Below are 19429 nucleotides of genomic sequence, written 5' to 3' on the forward strand. Positions count from 1 at the left end.
CCTCCAGCGTGTCCTAGGTCTTCCTCTGGGTCTCCTTCCGGTGGGACACGCCCGGAACACCTTCCCGGGAAGGTGTCCAGGAGGCATCCGGAACAGATGCCCGAGCCCCATCAGCTGACCCCTCTCGATGTGGAGGAGCAGCGGCTCTACTCTGAGCTCCTCCCGAGTGACCGAGCTTCTCACCCTATCTCTAAGGGATCGCCCAGCCACCCAGCGGAGAAAGCTCATTTTGGCCTCCTGTATCCGGGATCTTGTCCTTTTGGTCATGACCCACAGCTCATGTCCATAGGTGAAAGTAGGAACGTAGATTGACCGGTACATCGACTGCATTACTGCAGAAGCTGCACCGATCCGTCTGTCAATCTCCTGTTCCATCCTTCCCTCACTCGTGAACAAGACCCCAAGATACTTAAACTCCTCCACTTGAGGCAGGAACTCTCCACCAACCTGAAGTGGGCAAGCCACCCTTTTCCGACTGAGGACCATGGCCTCGGATTTGAAGGTGCTGATTCTCATCCCAGCCGTTTCACACTCGGCTGCAAACCGTCCCAGTGCATGCTGAAGGTCCTGGTCTGATGGGGCCAGCACGACAACATCATCCGCAAAGAGCAGAGAGGAAATCGTGTGGTCCCCATACCTGACACCCTCCGGCCCCTGGCTGCACCTAGAAATTCTGTCAATAAAAATTATGAACAGAACTGGCGACAAAGGGCAGCCCTGCCGGAGTCCAACATGCACCGGGAACAAGTCTGACTTACTGCCAAAGGCAAAGGGCCTTATTGGCAAAGGGCCCCGGACCCCATACTCCCAGAGCACCCTCCACAGGACGCCGCGAGGGACACAGTCGAATGCCTTCTCCAAACATATCACAACTGTAAAACAGTGCTGGTTATTCTCTCGATACTCGACCACGACGGAGTCCAAAGGCGTGGGCGAAGTAATGGGTGTATTAAATTGTATGAAATAATCCCAAAAAAAGCACAAACACGGCAGAGATGCTGAGTTCAGCGGCTGGAATTTGCTGAGGTGACGTGACGCTAACAGACAGACAAACTGCTGATAGTGACAGGCTGACATCAGCGGCAATCCACCTGTCACTCAAGTGGCCCCGCCCTTAATTATGCAGAACTTTAAGGCTTAATATTATTTAAACGGATGAGTTATAAATAAATTCACCCCCTTTCATGAAGGGCAAGATTAGTTATTTAGACCAAAACCAATTTTCATGTATCGGCTTGTACATCGGCTTCACAAGAGAGACCGGAAGGTTGCCGCTTGATTGGCACCTTAAAGGTTCATATTATTAGTACATGTGTACAAAGGTACCTTTTGAAAAGGTTCTGGCCCAGTGACAGCTTTTGTACCGTTTTTACTAAGAGTGATTTCTATCAGGATGACTCTGAACCAGACTGTCGATGTGGAAACAGACGATTCAGAACAGGACTATGTCTTGGTCAATATTACAGAAAAGAGAAGTATGTTTGGCAGTAACTGCTATTTCAAGGAAAAAAATATATCATTTCATTCATTTTTTTTTTAAATAAATAAAAATAAAAAATAGAGGGGACCTAGGATGATAACAGCACTAACACTAGACAAGAGAGTCCATTACCACACTCTGAGCTACAAGGAAACGCTGAACATTTCGACACCATGTTTCACTTCCTCAAATCTGCTTCACAGCTTTATCAGTGCTTTAACCTGTTCTGAGAACAGTACTTATTGACGCAGAGCAGAGAAGAGGTAAGCTAGCAGCGATGGGGTTAGGCTATGCTTTGTTGAGGTTAAAAAAATTATCTTCCAAGCCATTCTAAATGAATGCTATTCATCTTATTGTGAATGTTTCATACATCCATATAGAATAGAATAGAATAGAGTAGAATAGTCTTTATTGTCATTATACGCAGGTGCAATAAAACTCTACACATCAAATTTACCAGTGTTAAATTAACACTGCTCAGTGTTTATATGAGTCCAGAAATAAAGTAAATCTGGTCAGTAATAAGTGTGTCACGGAGTCACCAGATCCACACGCTCCGCCCACTCGTTCCCTCTCCCCGGAAGTCTGATTCACCCCTCCTGCACATCATCACCGACTCACACTATAAAGAGACACTTCCCTAGTGATGGCAAAGTGAGGCTTCCTGAACCACTGAGACCTCGCAGCCCATTGCTTCACTCAAAGGGTCATTACTCGAAGCTTCATTCAGCATTGCTCACTAGTGACACCTAGCGACTGTGCAAAGAAACAGCAGACAGATAAATCAATACTGAACCAATGACCTGAGCAGACATTTGTCCATTGCCTGGGTATAAAATGGGACTGGGGATATATAGGAAACTGCAACACTGCAGGTTGGGGTGGGTGAAGGAATGATTACAAATGATTTTTATTGAGGAACAGAATTTTTTCAAGTGTGTTGGGGTTTAGACAATTCCTCTTCTTGGACAAAACCTCTCCAGCCTTGGAAAAGATCCTTGCACAAGGAACAGAGGATGCAGGGGAACATAAAAAAGCCAGTGCCAGCTGATATAAATGAGGAGACTGATGCTTATGTTGAGCCCAATATACTAGTGGATCCTCAGATCTTGTGAGATTCACTTCTGATAAATATCGGTCCACTTCTACAGTAGCATCTGCTGTTGCACTTGAGCTCCTTCTACTGTGATCAACCATGCTATCCAGCAGAGGCCAAAGGTCACCTAATAATAAAGGTACAAAGTAAAAAAAAATCCATTAACAATGGTTCACAATACCAATCACTAATATTAGGGATGGGCAATACCACACTTTTAGGATTCGATACGATACGATACTTTTTCTTGCATTTTCATCGATATCGATACCGATACCGTTCATTTATTTTTCTTTTTTTCTTTAATTTTTGTCAGTAAAAATATTATTACATTTAAGACAAATCACAAGACAAATACAGACCATTTATACAAAATGTATTATGGTCAATACATAATAAAATTAAAATTAAAATAAATAACATAAATATGAATTAAATAAATTAAATATGAACAAAAACATACACATTTTCACTTGTCTTATTTCTCAAAAAAAAAAAAAAAAAGACCAATCTTGGTAGAAAAAGGTAAAAGGAAAAAAAAAACTAACAAACAAACAAAAAATGAATACATCAATGTTATGTTTCGAGCCTCTTTGTAGAAGTAAACATGTAACACTTCACTGAAGCAAAAACAAGACGTCATAAAGATCATAATAAACTAGGACTTACTTATCCTATAATGCATAACAAAGACAGTTGTTCCCTGAGAAAATGAACTTGGAAAAATGAACTTCCTCACGCCTTTAGTGCACTCGAGATATGTCGTCACACTTTACTGGGCTGGTGGCCTTGTTTGGCTGTGTGTGTGTGTCATTGTCGGCTGTGTCTCACAATGTCGCTCATTCGCTCGTCTCCTGTCGTGTGACATGGGCCAGCTCAATTTGCCGCCAGGTACAGCCAGGGGTGTCCCGGCACATAGTAATTTAAGGAAGTAATCTAAAACAGCTGAAAGTGATACATACACCCCCAATTATAATTTTTTAGTTTATATCGATATTTTTTTTAAAGGAAATCGATGCCAAATGAGTAGCGCGAGTATATCAATCTATCGATACCACAGAATCCCTAACTAATATGAACATTCACACAACAAAGCCATACACTACTTGCTGTTGATTGAAGATTGAGCTGCTTCTGAAGAGGCTGGCAGCTGAGCTGGGGGTGTGTTGGTGGAAGCAGAATGGAGACCAGAACTTCTGATTACAGAAGCGCATTCAGATTTTAATCTTGATACCGCTTCTTGCAGTTTCCCTTGACTTACGAATCCCAGTTTTTTTTAATCTGGGATCCAATAACGAGGGTATGGTCATCACACTTATTGACTCTAAATGTGCTGCATGTTCCCTGACCCTCCGTACAAGGCTGTCACCCAGATGCCTTGTTAACTTTGAATTGAGGCCTTCTAGCTTGCTCGTTACAGCGTGATTAAGCATCTTCACTTTGGAGGCAGACACCGTTTTCTCTCCCGAAAGCTCTACTGTATCCTGGCTGAAAGGGGCAAGAACATCTAAAGCGTCCTGGACTGCCTCGTACTCCAGGGCTGTAGGAGGGGTGACGTCAGTCTTTAGAGAGGTCAGGGCTGCCCCCACTGGCTCTCTCAGCTGACAGAGACGCTCCAGCATGTTACAAGTGCTGTTCCAGTGAGTGTCCACTTCAGTTATCATTTTCAGGACTGGTCTCCCCATCTGCTCCTGTACTTGGACCAGTCTCTCTTTTGCTCTAGTGCTGGTTCGGAAATAGGTCACAAGTTTCCTACATTTGGACCAAATGTCGTTGAAGCTACTGATGACCTCAAAAGATTTCCTCGCAATAAGGTTTAGTGCATATCGCATGCCTAACATTCAATGATCTTACACATGCTATCATGTTGGCTGCAGCATCAGTTTGGCTCTGGGTTGGACGGGACCAGCGGCGAAGAGAGTTTTGGCTCTGGCTCGGGGGGCATGACACTCACAGACTCTGGCTCGGCGGCCATGACGCTCTCAGTCTCAGGCTCGGCTGGACTGGCGTGAAGTGCAGCCTCGGCTGGATTGGCGTGAAGCTCTGGTTCGGCAGGACTGACGTGAAGCTCTGGCTCGGCAGACGTGACGTGAACAGTCTCTGGCTCAGCAGACGTGACGTGAACAGTCTCTGGATCGGCAGACGTGACGTGGCAGACGTGACGTGAACAGTCTCTGGATCGGCAGACGTGACGTGGCAGACGTGACGTGAACAGTCTCTGGATCGGCAGACGTGACGTGAACAGTCTCTGGATCGGCAGACGTGACGTGAACAGTCTCTGGATCGGCAGACGTGACGTGAACAGGCTCTGGATCGGCAGACGTGACGTGGCAGACGTGACGTGAACAGTCTCTGGATCGGCAGACGTGACGTGAACAGTCTCTGGATCGGCAGACGTGACGTGGCAGACGTGACGTGAACAGTCTCTGGATCGGCAGACGTGACGTGAACAGTCTCTGGATCGGCAGACGTGACGTGAACAGTCTCTGGATCGGCAGACGTGACGTGAACAGGCTCTGGATCGGCAGACGTGACGTGGCAGACGTGACGTGAACAGTCTCTGGATCGGCAGACGTGACGTGAACAGTCTCTGGATCGGCAGACGTGACGTGAACAGGCTCTGGATCGGCAGACGTGACGTGAACAGGCTCTGGATCGGCAGACGTGACGTGAACAGTCTCTGGATCGGCAGACGTGACGTGAACAGTCTCTGGATCGGCAGACGTGACGTGAACAGTCTCTGGCTCGGCAGACGTGACGTGAACAGGCTCTGGATCGGCAGACGTGACGTGAACAGGCTCTGGATCGGCAGACGTGACGTGAACAGTCTCTGGATCGGCAGACGTGACGTGAACAGGCTCTGGATCGGCAGACGTGACGTGAACAGGCTCTGGATCGGCAGACGTGACGTGAACAGGCTCTGGATCGGCAGACGTGACGTGAACAGGCTCTGGATCGGCAGACGTGACGTGAACAGTCTCTGGATCGGCAGACGTGACGTGGCAGACGTGACGTGAACAGTCTCTGGATCGGCAGACGTGACGTGAACAGTCTCTGGATCGGCAGACGTGACGTGGCAGACGTGACGTGAACAGTCTCTGGATCGGCAGACGTGACGTGGCAGACGTGACGTGAACAGTCTCTGGATCGGCAGACGTGACGTGAACAGTCTCTGGCTCGGCAGACGTGACGTGAACAGGCTCTGGATCGGCAGACGTGACGTGAACAGTCTCTGGATCGGCAGACGTGATGTGAACAGTCTCTGGATCGGCAGACATGACGTGAACAGTCTCTGGATCGGCAGACGTGACGTGGCAGACGTGACGTGAACAGTCTCTGGATCGGCAGACGTGACGTGAACAGTCTCTGGATCGGCAGACGTGACGTGAACAGTCTCTGGATCGGCAGACGTGACGTGATGCGTAGGCTCGACAGGACGAAACCTTGGAACGATGGCCCTCTTGGCAGCACGTGCAGACATAAGCGGGGGATCGGCCACGCTGGAAAACCGGTCCCGTACATCCATAGACCGATCCAGTGGCTGGCTTGATGGTTGGCAAGACGTGACGATTCCCAGGCCGGGCGGGCGAGACGTGACCTGACTCTGGCTGGGCAGACGGGACATGGAGCTGTGAAGACTCTGGACTGGACGCGACCAGCGGTGAGGGATCTGGGGGTACTGTGAGCTTGCAGGGTGTTTCATCAGCCAAGCCCACAGTAAATGCCGAACCGCTCAAGGAGAGGGCCAGGTCGACATACCCTTCTAGGGTCCAGCCGGTATAGTCCTCCGGCATCAATTGAGCAACGTCATCATCCAGCCCGCTCCAAAACAGGTCCATGAGCTGGGTGTCATCTAACGCTCCCAGGTGACAGCAAGACAAAAAGTCCTGTACTAAATTCCTTATACATTTGGTATTGGTAGCCCTTTAATTTGTATTACGCTGTTACGCACGAACAGCGCGCTGACGTGCATTCCGCCAGAGCGGTTTCAGTTTTCTCTTAGTTTCGTTTCTGCCGCCATCTTCTACGAGTGGTAAATGTGCGTGCATGAATGTAAGTTCATTTATCCTTATATTTAGCTGTTATAACGAGATGTATTAAGACTTTCATGTAGCAGCTGTACATCCGATTGCTGTTGTTATGTTCATATCGTGATTAATGTGTTCGGAGGCGAGTGATGTCAGTGTAATTCACGTGTACATGTTTAGCGCTATTTGCCGCGCTGTGGACAATATAAACATGTATAGATGATGTATACTGAGGTGAATCTTTATGTTTACTGTATTCATACATATTCTTATATATATATATTTATTTGTTCATTTCAGACTAAACCACATTCTACCACCTCAGTTATAGCTAATGGCTGCATAATGTTGGACATGTATATTGACACATCCTGAAAAGATAAAGAGTTAACAATCTTCTGTCTCCTGTCATACTTCTTGCCGGAGTTCCGTAGTGGACTAGCCTTCCACCTAACTTCACAAAATAGAGTCCTTTACAAGTCCCTTGCATACCTCTCAATAGGCTGGCCATCTTGGAACATCAAAGAAAGGAATTTCCTCAGGGCCTGGTTGCTAACAACTGCTGGATCCATTTTGTGGTGAGTTCTTCTGTTATGATGCAGAGGCAGGAAGCAGGAAGCAGGAAGCAGGATCCAAATGCAGCAGTGTTTTATTAAATAAACTTGAATTAAGACAAAGACTAAGACTCCGGGACGGGACGGGACAGACAACATGCAACATTACAACATCAAGAACTCACAAAGACTGAACTAGACACAGGGCTTAAATACAAAGGCAAACAAGCTAAACAAGATAACAAGGGGGCGTGGCTAATCAGAGACACCTGGGAAGACTAATCAACATAACGGGCAGCTAAACATGAAAAGACAGGGGAACACATGACAGACAAGAACAAGACACAAACCCACACCTTGACAGTCAGCTCCCCAGTTCACAAGCACTTCACCATTCCACAATAATTTTATTTTGATTATATATGCCTACATGAGCCTTGCCTATGAACTCGTAGGATTAGGACTGAGGCTAAAGTTTATGTGAATAAGGCTACATTTGTTGATCAAAGCAGATTCATAAGAACTGTTTCTGTACAAGTTAATTAGTCCCATTTATTATTATTTTTTTCATAAATTCATTCATACAGTTGTTTGTTCATACATTGTGTAAGAACTACATCAACACTAACACATGAATTATGAGGATTAATTGTATTGCTTTGTGGTTTACAGAGCACAAAGAGATTTATTAAATGAAACAATAAAAAAAATTATTGGTCTTCTGGGACAGAAAGGCAGCTTTTCCACCTTTTGACCACAAGATGTCGTTAGTGTGCAACGTGTTGAAAAGCTTCGAGTAATTAACCATTTTACAATACAGTCGAGGGGGAAAGCCCCAGTGCGTCACAAAGCTTCATTTCACCATCACTACTTAGGGGCAACAATAAATACAGAATCAATAAACGGATCTATTTTCTCTGGGCTGGAGAGAGTAAAGCAGAACATTATAATCCATGTGTAGAAACTCTTCCTGAAGACATTTAATATCCGCTTTACAGACGCTCATGAAGTGTGTGCAAATACTTTCTGTTTCACCAAACTGGAGCTGACGTTAATCATTTCAAAATACCTTAAAAACTGTTTTAGAATTAATTTTCTACAAGTTAGTCATGGATAGTGGAAACCTTTTCAGTAACAAAACAATTTTTTCACTAATAATGTAATAATTGTTTTTCTAGATTTTAATGGCATGTGGGAAACTGCTAAAATAAAGAAGTGAGACTAACAGTAATTCTCTCATGTGCAAAAGTAGCCAATAAACTGTTCAGAGCAGATGTGTGTGAGACAGTGTGTTCACTCATTTGATCAGATGAGAGGAAGTGAATAACCAGAGGAGGAGCTGATGATGTTTAAAGGAGGAGCTGTAACTATATATAATGAAGAGAAAGACTGACAGAAACCGAAAATGGCTGATAAGTGTGATCTGTGTCTGCTGGGACTGATCATTCTCTCTTCACTTCTCACAGGTAAAGAAATCTGTATTTTCTCTAAAGACATTGTAGGACTGAAAATAATCCAAGATATTTGGAAATGAACAAAGACGTTTGCTTTACTGTTTTCCACCCCCTCTTTCTACCACAATGACCATTTGTAGTTCCTAAAGGCACAGAGGGGCTGATAGAGATCACTGTAGGCCAAGATGTGTGTACTTCAGGGGTCGATGAACTGTCACACATTTAGTAGTGTGGGGGGAGTTGTAATTATCTGATTGGTCAGTTTGAACGTCTCACATTTGGGTTTTAGTCACATGGTCAGGGAAAGGATAAAAGAAGATTGTAACTGTTGCTCTGTCTCTTTTAATCTCTGCTCTCTCTCTCTCTCTCTCTCTCTCTCTCTCTCTCTCTCTGGTAACATTTTACAAAAATGCTGGGTACAATTAATGGTATAAGTTATTATCATCTTATACATCTATTTTGAACTATTTTAAGTATAACTATAACCATGTTGCCAATAAACCCTTTCAATTACAACTAATGTGCTAACTAGTTTTGATTTGGTATTGACTTGCTATATAATATAATAGTGCTATCTATTGCAATACAATATCGTCACTCTCTATAGCAACGCTCTCCCACATATTAATCTATTGTAACTGCGCTTATTTCCGTCGTTGGTATAAGTGACAGTGGGTGGAATAGACAAGAAATGTACAGTTTTCCATTAAAACAGCAATATAACGTAGAAACAAATGCATTCAACATTATTTACACAACATATCGTAAACATTAATTAAGCTTATTCTAGACAATATTCATTAATATTGATAATAATAATTAAAAACTTATTTCAGCAACAGATATCATCGTTTAAATCATACCACTTTTCAAATAAAATAATTACACCCAATCACAGCTTAAAACTATAAAGAAAATTGAGCTCTTACCATGAAAAACGTGAAAAAACAATACGGGTCTTGAGTGACCTAAGCCAAACTACTATTGAAACCCCCGTGTGTTGACTGTAGCATAACGCGTTCAAGCCGTTTCATGCATATTATTAGTAAGATATTGTGTATACATTTATTCAGTTTAAACATTTTAATGGTATAGGTCAATATAAAGGCTCATAATTGGTTTAAATGCGTTCTGATAATATGTTATTTAACAACAGAACCTTTATCAACGACCCTTGGTTTTATAACTAAAAATGAATTGCTTAAATCATTTTGACTCGTAGTAAATAGACCCAAATTATAACCCGTCAAAATGTAACAAATTAATGTTTATCTCTGGGTTGTTGAATAATTTGGTCTGATGTGAAAAGTTTAGATTGTTTAGTTTGCAGTGACAGTGATCAGATCGAGCAGTTTAAGAACTCATTTATTTATTTATACATGTGTTTATGCATGTATATGTTAATATATCATGACCCATGTAACACATCTTGGTGCTGTCAAGACTCCTGGGGATTTTTGTTCTGCACAATATTAGCATTGACCAGCAGGTGTCGCTGTGTGCATTCGAAGCCTCGAGAAATCAACCACTTTCACACACATCAGGCTGAAGCTTCATCTCACCATAACTACCTTCAGGTTCACTTAGATCAACAGTTATACGGTATATTCGCAAACATATATGTATGTATTTACTGTAGTAAATCACTTGCAACATTTTTTGAACAATGTCCAAAAATGTAAACAAAATATGTCACATTCATGTAACATTCAAAATAATGTCACATTCGGCTTGCTCAGTTAATTAATATTCTGAAAATACTATCAATCACACTGTGCTTGACCCTTTTATATGAGAACACAGAATAATTTAATTGAATTGAGCTGAATAATGCCACTATTGTCTTCAATAGAGGTGAAGTGTACAGAACATCTTCAGTTTGCTGTATACAGTGACACTTCACATGAGAGCATCCGCTAAAGAATGAGTCTCTTTCAGACTGTAAAGTTCGACGTCACATCAGAACGCACCGATGAATTGGGATCTGGCCTGAGAGATTCTGCTGTTTATTCAGCTTGAAAGAGTGAGTGCTGCTGCCATTCCCCCTGTGCGCTTCAGCACTATAAAGAGAGATACAGTTCCCTGAACGAGCGTTATACACATGTGACACTGCGTCTTTTTCAAGATGTCGTTCCACCCGTGTGTTTGCTGGCGCCGGCTGATGGTCACGATCGTTGCCTGGTGTGTTTGGGCATTAAGCACACTGAGGTAGAGTTCGTGGTTCAGTGATGTTCTCACTGCGGGAAGATGATCATCTCTGTGTTACGGTCGAGACTCCAATACCTCAGGAGTGTTCGGAAAAGGAAATAATTGTTTAAGCTCTGGTGTTACCCGGACACATTTAAATGGTGAACAGACATGAAGTAAAGCTTGTTATGATGTGTTACTCCCTGTGTCCGTCTCATGCTTTCCGCTCACATAACATGGTGTCAGAAGTTTAGGAAAAAAACAGTTAACTGTTAGTTGCGACGCCACCATAAATACTCAGGAGAGAGTGTGTACGCGGACAGAAACGAAGATTAAATTGGAGATCGGAGAAGCCACAAGTGAGTGAGATGGAGAAAACAGGACAGATGAGCTGGTGAGATACAGCAGGGAAAATAAAAGGAGGTGACCATGGATGATGAAGCAGCAAGTATGCGGCATCTGATGCCGTCGCTGATGCCCCCAGGCAAGTTTGATTTCAGCCATATTAGTGAATGGCCCAAATGGATGTGACGCTTTGAGTGTTATAGAATCGCGTCAGGCCTAGACAAGCAGTCACGAGAATATCAGGTTAATACGTTTATGTATACCATCGGTGACGAAGCTGAAGATGTCCTGAATGTTCTTCCCCTGTCTGAGAAGGAGAAAAAGTCATATGAGACAGTGGAAACGGCGATCACACGGCATTGTGTAAGCAAACGTAATGTGATTTTTGAACGTGCAAGTTTTAACAGACGTAATCAAGAGGCAGGAGAGCGTATCGAAGCTTTCATCACTGCTGTACATGCTCTGGCAGAACATTGTGAGTCTGGAGCTTTAAGAGACGAACTGATGAGGGACAGAATTGTCGTTGGTAGATTAGCCGTGATTAAAGTGAGGCCGTGAAGAGACAGCAGCCTATCCTGGGTGGAAGTTCATGTGAGGTGCAAATAGCAGGGGACGTGCTTTAATGCTGTAAGTTCAAAACCAAAACAGTCAAAACAGAAAGTGAATTGGCCAAAACAAAAGAGGCCTAGTAAAGTGGATGAAGACAGTAGATCGGCTGGGTGTGGGAAATGCAGAAATATAAAGAGACACAATTGGAGAGAGTGTCCTGCACGTGAAGGGGAATACCCTAAATGCCACAAAAAGGGACATTTTGCGAAGCAGTGTTGGTCAGCTGGAACGGTTCATGGCATCACTCAGGATCGAGAAGAGTAGAGCATGAAAGACTTTCCTGGGAGAGGTGAGTTCAATAGAGACAAGTGAGTGGATTGAACTAGTCAGATTGAATGGTCAAAATACTGAGTTCAAGCTGGACACTGGCGCAGCTGTCACTGCAATCCCAGAAAGCTTTTCAGCAGCCGTTCATGGCAAACTCCAGCCACCCTGCAAAGTCCTGTATGTGTCCGGTAACCAGGCCCTCGATGTTCAGGGACTATTCACACACAACGTAATGACGAACTCGGTCGCCCAGCCCTGTTTGTTTGAACCGTGAGAGGGGTCAATTGGCGTTATTACGTTGTGCGTCAAGTTCAAGTGTTACTCTTTTGGCGTAAATCGATGCGTACAGCCGTCTACCAGAAGCTAGTTATTTTAGTCAATAAAGTTTTAAATATTGATATTTTTCTTACACGACCGCATCGCTTCACTTCAGAAGGTGTGAACTATTGAACTCACTTTTGAGTGAACTATCCCTTTCCTATACACATTACTCGCATCCTCTTTTACTAACACTAAAGATAACTTTGATACTAACAAGCGTCAAGCATATCATAAACCTTGCATATTAAATATCCTGAGGTAAGCATACTATCTATACAAACTTCTGTTTGTGGTGGCAGTTTCCCTTATTTATTTATTTCCCAGCCAACCCAGCTTTTTTCATTCGGCCTATTGAGGCTAACTCACTAATAACTCACTAACTCAAGCTGTCTTCTCCTCACCACGGCCTAATGTGGCAGTCTTTCACGGCTTACTCGGCATTTCTCACAACACTCTAGGCAACGGCCTAACGGTTAGCTCTGTTTAAAGATTATTACACCTATGTCAATGTCTGTATTTTTCAATAATATAATCTATTTTCTTAGGTTCTTCATCCAGGGAATCCTCCAACTGGTGGGTATTGATTTCCTTTCTCAGTTCTTTTGGGGTTAGACTCCGATCCGAGTTTTGTTTTTAATAAATTTAATGCTCGTGGGTAGTGTAGTGTCCAATTATATTCCATGAGGGAGCGTATAAAAAGGGATTTGAATGCACCGTTTGTGTGTGTGTGGTCACCGCCTGGGCGTCATTGCCGCCCATTCCCGGTTTGTTTAATCCCTTCTGCTTGAGGTATGTATTTGGCTAACTAGTTAGCACATAGATTTGTGACTTTATGTAACAGTCATTTGGTTTATAGCATTATGGGCGATGGTTCGTTGTTGGGGTTGTTGGCGGCGGCTATTCATCTGCCCCTCCTGCATTCCCGTGCTTCTGTTGGCATGGCGATAGTCTTCTGTGTGCGTGACTTGCGACCCGCTATGAAATGAAAGTACGTGTAACTACCACTACTGCACAACGTTCATTCATAGTTATGTTGGGAGTAATTTTCTGTTTAAATTCTAACAGGAATAATCTGTTCTCGGGTACCGTGTGTTCAGTGAGGCCTGCGGGGCAACACTATTTGATGCTGCTGCTTTGTCGATCCTGGTTTCTCCTGGACAACTCGCTCGTCAGCGCGTGTGTGCTCGGTTTGTGTATTGTGACTCCTGCTTTCCAGCAGATATTGTTTATGTGATCGCTGGGTTGCGGGTGAAGTATGAAAGTGGAGTGAATATCCACCCAGTTTTGGTGCCCAATTCTTAACCTCAGCGTGATTTGATGCATGATTCTCTGGTTTATTAATTAAATGTTTTTCTTCTGTAATTTTTATTGAAGTTTCAGTTGTTGTTGTTATTTGTTTTGTTTATTTGGAGACCATTTTGTTAATTTTGTTTCTCGTTATAGGAGCCGAGGCTTCAGGGCCGGCCGCTCATAGGCCCTTGTGTGCGGTGGTGGGATTCTGTCACGGAGTGCTGTGTGTTCATATTTGACCTTATTGGTGTGTGTGTGTGTGTGTGTGTGTGTGTGTGTGTGTTGTGGCGACACCTTGTGCTCATTAAACTAGTTTCCCTGCCATTAGTAAGCCTCTGCCTCCTTTTCATGTGTGGTTTCTTTAATGTCTGTAGGTGTAACCTGCTCCTGCAGTCTTTTAATGTTTTAAGATTACTGCTACATGATTGAAATAAAACTTTTGTTACTTTTGGTATCCACGTCTCAGGCCCTCCTTTCGATAACCATATTCCTGTGTGTCCTTTGTAGTTGGTTAAATTCATTAATATTTATATTTCCCTGTTTAACAGGGTGGCGTAGTCAGCTATATCGTATAGAGGTTTCTTGCTCTCAAGTAACTCTCAAAAAAGAAGAGGAACTGTTTTCTGAATGTGTGTGAATTCACACCGGCCCGCCTAAACTGGGTTCAGAGATGATCACAGTTGTGTGTGGGTGATGGTGATTGATGAGTGTAAAACTGAAAATCATTAGTGTCCATGACAACAAAAGAGTGATTAAGGCAGACGATGAAGAAACACAACGAGTCCAAACAAACCTGACTGTGACCGACACAAAAGACAACCATTACTGTGGACAGCAAGTTCGGTCCGACTACAGCATGATTGGTGTCATTGTTCTCGGTGTGACTCAAGAAATCTGTCAAGACCCGTTTCATTACAAAAGGAAAAAAACAAAATATATATTTTTTTCATTATATTTTTACAAGGAAGAAATATCTTGAGTATCTTCAGAGCATGGTGCCGATGACACATACTGACTCTCATAATGACACACCAAGGTATTCATAAAATACAGCCAACACTGGCTCATTGGAAAAACTTTGCAAAACGCAAAATACGTACAGTACCAATACCAATGTACATATTACTGCAGTTTCTAAAAGAAATGAAGACTAGAGGCAGTAAAACAGCAAGCACTTTTAATCGTTTTCACACACATTTCTGATAACTTATTAAGCTTGCTCAGTAGCTCAGCTGGAAGACTTTGGGTTCGAATCCCGTGAAAGACGAGTCATGATGTAAGAGCTCAAAGTTCATTAATAATCTTAAATACCATGGCTACGATTACGTTTTCATGTAGCATTTGCTTTTGTTAACACTATCGGGTAGGTTTAGGGTATAGAGTAGGTGTACGTTATTTTAAAGCTTGATGGTTAATCTTTTAGCGCCACTCACTGGACATTTCAACTCTGAACTGCGAGGATACGGACAAACTTCGACGTAATAAAGCGTTGCATAACGTTCCATATTCACGTTCATCTGTTCCAGAAAAAAGACTAAACACACTTTTAGCGCCACTTACTGGACATTTCACTTTGATACTGTTGTGAAACGTGCACAACGCAACGTATTTTATCGTCTTGCAAAAATGTTGCCACAGGAACGTTTTTCACATGAGCCAGGGTTGCAACATCACATTTTACTGCAAATTAAATTCAAAATAGCCTTTAAAGCATCTCTGAATCGCTTTAAACAGCTCGTCTGTGTCACAGCACACAAAACCAGCTGACCGAGAATTATCCCCGTCAGAGCGGCTCGTGCCACTGCCAAATCCACCGGCCAAAGGGAAAATGACTGGCGTTTGGTGTTTGTAGTGTTAATAAAGGAGTCTGGATCTGATCTATTTTCTCAGGGCTGGAGAGAGTAAAGCAGAACATTATAATCCATGTGTAGAAACTCTTCCTGAAGACATTTAATATCTGCTTTACAGACGCTCATGAAGTGTGTGCAAATACTTTCTGTTTTACCAAACTAGAGCTCATGTTAATCATTTCAAAATACCTTAAAAACTTAATTTTCTACAAGTTAGTCATGGATATTGGAAACCTTTTCAGTAGCAAACTAATTTTATTACTAATAATGCAATTATTTTATTTTATTTTAACGTCATGCTGGAAACTGCTAAAATAAAGAAGTGAGACTAACAGTAATTCTCTCGTGTGCAAAAATAGCCGATAAACTGTTCAGAGCAGATGTGTGTTGAGACAGTGTGTTCACAGTATATGCACTTCTCACACGTTTCACACACACTTAAAGCAACACTTCACTGTGGCATCGTGTCACTAAACAGCAACTCTAGCAGAATTTAAACACTCATTTCATGAGAACAGAGGAAGTGAATAACCAGAGGAGGAGATGATAATGTTTAAAGGAAGAGCTGTAACTATATATAATAAAGAGAAAGAGCTGTAACTATATATAATGAAGAGAAAGACTGACAGAAACACATAATGGCTGATAAGTGTGATCTGTGTCTGCTGGGACTGATCATTCTCTCTTCACTTCTCACAGGTAAAGAAATCTGTATTTTCTCTAAAGACATTTAGTGGAATTAGTCTGGAAAGAGTTAATTTGAACATGCTCAGTTTATTCTTGCACACATTCACGTTGTGATCTCAGAGTTGTGTATTGATACACACAGATCATACTGTATTATTCCTGATACTGGACATAGTGTCACTCAAACATCTGATGATGAAGAATTATCTTCATATTAAGAGTGTGTCAGTGATTTGAACAACTCTCTGATAAAGACGAATAGTTTATTCTGTATGGGATGAATATAGTATCAAAATGATTAACACGTGCAAGCACACTTATCAATGAACTTGATACATGTTGCAGAAATGTTTTATCCATGCCTTTCAACTTGCGTGTGCAAAATTCTAAATTTAATGAATGTGAAGCAATTTGTACAAATAGAGACATTTTTGTGAATACAAGGGTTTTCTTTTGTATTAGTGTATCATAATTTGCGCATGCAACAAAGAAGATGTGCATGTGTGGATCAGGTGACACGCGTGCATACATTGATGTCTTTTCTGAATCGATCTCATTTGATTAATTTATTTGGATTTTGAGACTTTCTTTTAGCTGTTTTTAAGCATTTCACAACCCACACACAAACAACTACAAATGAATAGGCCTGGGGCCTGTTTCAATAAGGAGGTTCAACCAACTCTGAGTTAAAACTTGAACTCTGAGTTGACTTACCCTGAGATGGGAAACTCTGAGTTTTTGGTTTCAGAACAGCTGAAATGAGTTAGTTCAATCAACTCTGAGTTGACTTACTCTGAGTTAAGCGCGTGCACCACAACTATAAAAAGCCATTATCAATGGAGCGCAGATATTATGAGTCACCATGGCAACAGCGCCAGATAAAAAGAGGTCTTTATATTTCTTTACATTTTAATTACTGTTATACAGTGATGGGTGTAATTAATTACCAAGAAATCTAAATACTGTAATTTAATTAAAGGGATTACTCTTAATTCTTCTGTAATTTAAAGTTAAATCGGATGTAATTGTATTAGACTATAGAACAATTCTGTATAGGCTATTTAACATAAATTTTTAAAAGGTATATTTTTAATGTAACCTTCTCCCTCTACACACTTTGGTCAATTCAAGAATAATTCATGCAATTGTATATTGTTTATTTGAAAGCATTAAAAGTGATGTTTGTCTCTCCTTGTATTGTTCAAGTGTTTAAGGTTGACATGGCATTTAGTAATTAGTAATAAGTAGACCAATCATTTCTAAAGATAGTCATTATTACATTAATCTAATTACACTGTTGAACAGGGACGGACTGGGGCTAAAAAACAGCCCTTGGATCCCAAATAGGCCCATCATCCGGCCATTCGCCTCTAGCCGTGTGGGACAGACACTAGTCAGGATGTTCTGATACTATATGCCACAATACTGTAGCCTATCAGACAAGGTATTCACAGCAAGTAACATCTCAAAACCAATGATGATAATTGGGGTTGTGTTTAATAATGAAGCCTCAGCCTTCAAATAAAAACAAAAAATGTACAATGCCATAAAATACAAATAATGAAATGTCACTGCAGGCTAACAGTAACCCCAAATTACACAAACTTGTAATTGTAAAAGATATAGTTATATACCAGGGGTCTCCAACCTTTTAGTGTGCGAGGGCTATAACTCAAGGGATAAAATAATCTAGAAGGAATTTTTATTTGTTATACTCCAATATTTATTATACATAACATGGTAAAGCTTTTTTACTTTTCACCATCATATGGGAAATAATAAAATATCTTGATATTCTGGTTCAGACTTAAAAGCGTTTAAAAAAAATCCTGAAAAATTATGAAAATATAATTGATTTTTTTGTTGATTTTCTATAAACCTATTGTATGTGTTATCAAAAACAGTAGCCAAAACATTAAGTATAAATATAAATGAAAACATAAATAAATAAATAAACTGCCATAACTTCTAAACAACATTACTGCATTACATTTAAAGGGGTGATGAACTGAGAAATCAAAATTTCCTTGAGCTTTTGACATATAAGAGATCATCATACTATAATAATATCCTGTAAGTTTCAGAACTGAAAACTACCTTGTTAGTCCAATAAAAGCTTTTATAGACATCAGGCTCAGCAAACGACTCGTTTTTCAAAGTGGGGAACTATGACGTCAAAGAGGATAAAACACCGCCTCCACAAAAGAAGATCAACTCCTACTTCAACACGGCCTGTTTAGCCCCGCCCACCGATTCGCCCAAACGTGCTAAATAACATAGGACGACATGATAATTGCTAAACCGGATCGAGCTACTTCCAAGCAATAAACATGCTGTTTACTAAATATTGTGCAGCGCCTGTTTGTGGAAGAAGACAGTCTGCATAAGCTTCCTTCGGATTCCAGCATGGTTAAACTTTATTAAAGGGTAACTAAACCCCTGGTCAGAGCCTGACTCCACCCACTGGCAATATTTGAAAAATGCTGGAAAAGTGGGCAGACCACAGCAGAGATAGAGGGACGAATCGTGAGCGGGGGGGGGGGGGAGGGGGCGTGCACCTGAGACCTGCTGTCAGACTCTCTAAAATGGAGAGTGACTCACAGGGTCGCAAGACGACGTAAAGCACATGCATCTGATGAGTTTTATCAAGTTGATGTCAATAGCGCGCACTCTCTATAGGCATTTTCATATTTTGCCGCTATGTGAAAAAATCCAGCAAAATGCGCCGACGCGTTTATCGACCCCAGAGGATTAACTTTAGCCTAACCATAAATTGTGATTAAAATATATATGATCACTCACATCAAGACGCCGCTGCAGTGGTGGAGTCCGAGCAGGAGAGCAGCGTTTGGCACTGCGTCGCTTTTCAGCGCGAGCTGTGTGGAGAAGCCCATGTCCACCTCTATTGCGTTTCAAAAGCAATTCCGCGTAAAATGCAGGTTTCACACTCGGTCTTCCAGGCCAAGTGCATGCAACCACTGGGGCCTAATTTCCAAGTCTGCTGGAAAGCTATGCAGTCCAGCAGTGCTGTTGCAACCAGCAACACTACACCTATGTACCCTCCTGCCCACTGTACTAAATACAGATAAATCTACGCTAGCTCATACCAAGGGCGTGGTAGCTCGTACCAAGGGAGGGCGTGGTGAGCTGGAACCTGCTTACGTCACGTAGTACCGCTTACGCCACGTAGTACCGCAAACATCCAATAGGAAAATTCAACTGCAGTAGCCACCGTTCAACCTGAAGAGGGCAGCACTCAGA

The 19429-nt window shown here is 42.1% G+C and overlaps 2 protein-coding genes across 2 annotated transcripts in view; both read left to right on the forward strand.

The window, feature by feature from the left end:
- LOC308700561 (CD276 antigen homolog) overlaps positions 1–19429 on the forward strand; it is a 1553888-nt gene that overhangs the window by 1361644 nt on the left and 172815 nt on the right. The gene's annotated exons all lie outside the window — the stretch shown is intronic.
- Positions 15981–19429, forward strand: part of LOC308693402 (uncharacterized protein) — a 34030-nt gene continuing 30581 nt past the window's right edge. The window contains exon 1 of the mRNA XM_081370289.1: positions 15981–16180. Coding sequence (XP_081226415.1) covers positions 16120–16180 — 61 coding nt within the window. The 5' untranslated portion in view covers positions 15981–16119. The remainder of the gene's footprint in view (positions 16181–19429) is intronic.

Source organism: Scardinius erythrophthalmus (genome assembly GCF_964197995.2).
Source record: "Scardinius erythrophthalmus genome assembly, chromosome: 1".
NCBI lineage: Eukaryota > Metazoa > Chordata > Actinopteri > Cypriniformes > Leuciscidae > Scardinius > Scardinius erythrophthalmus.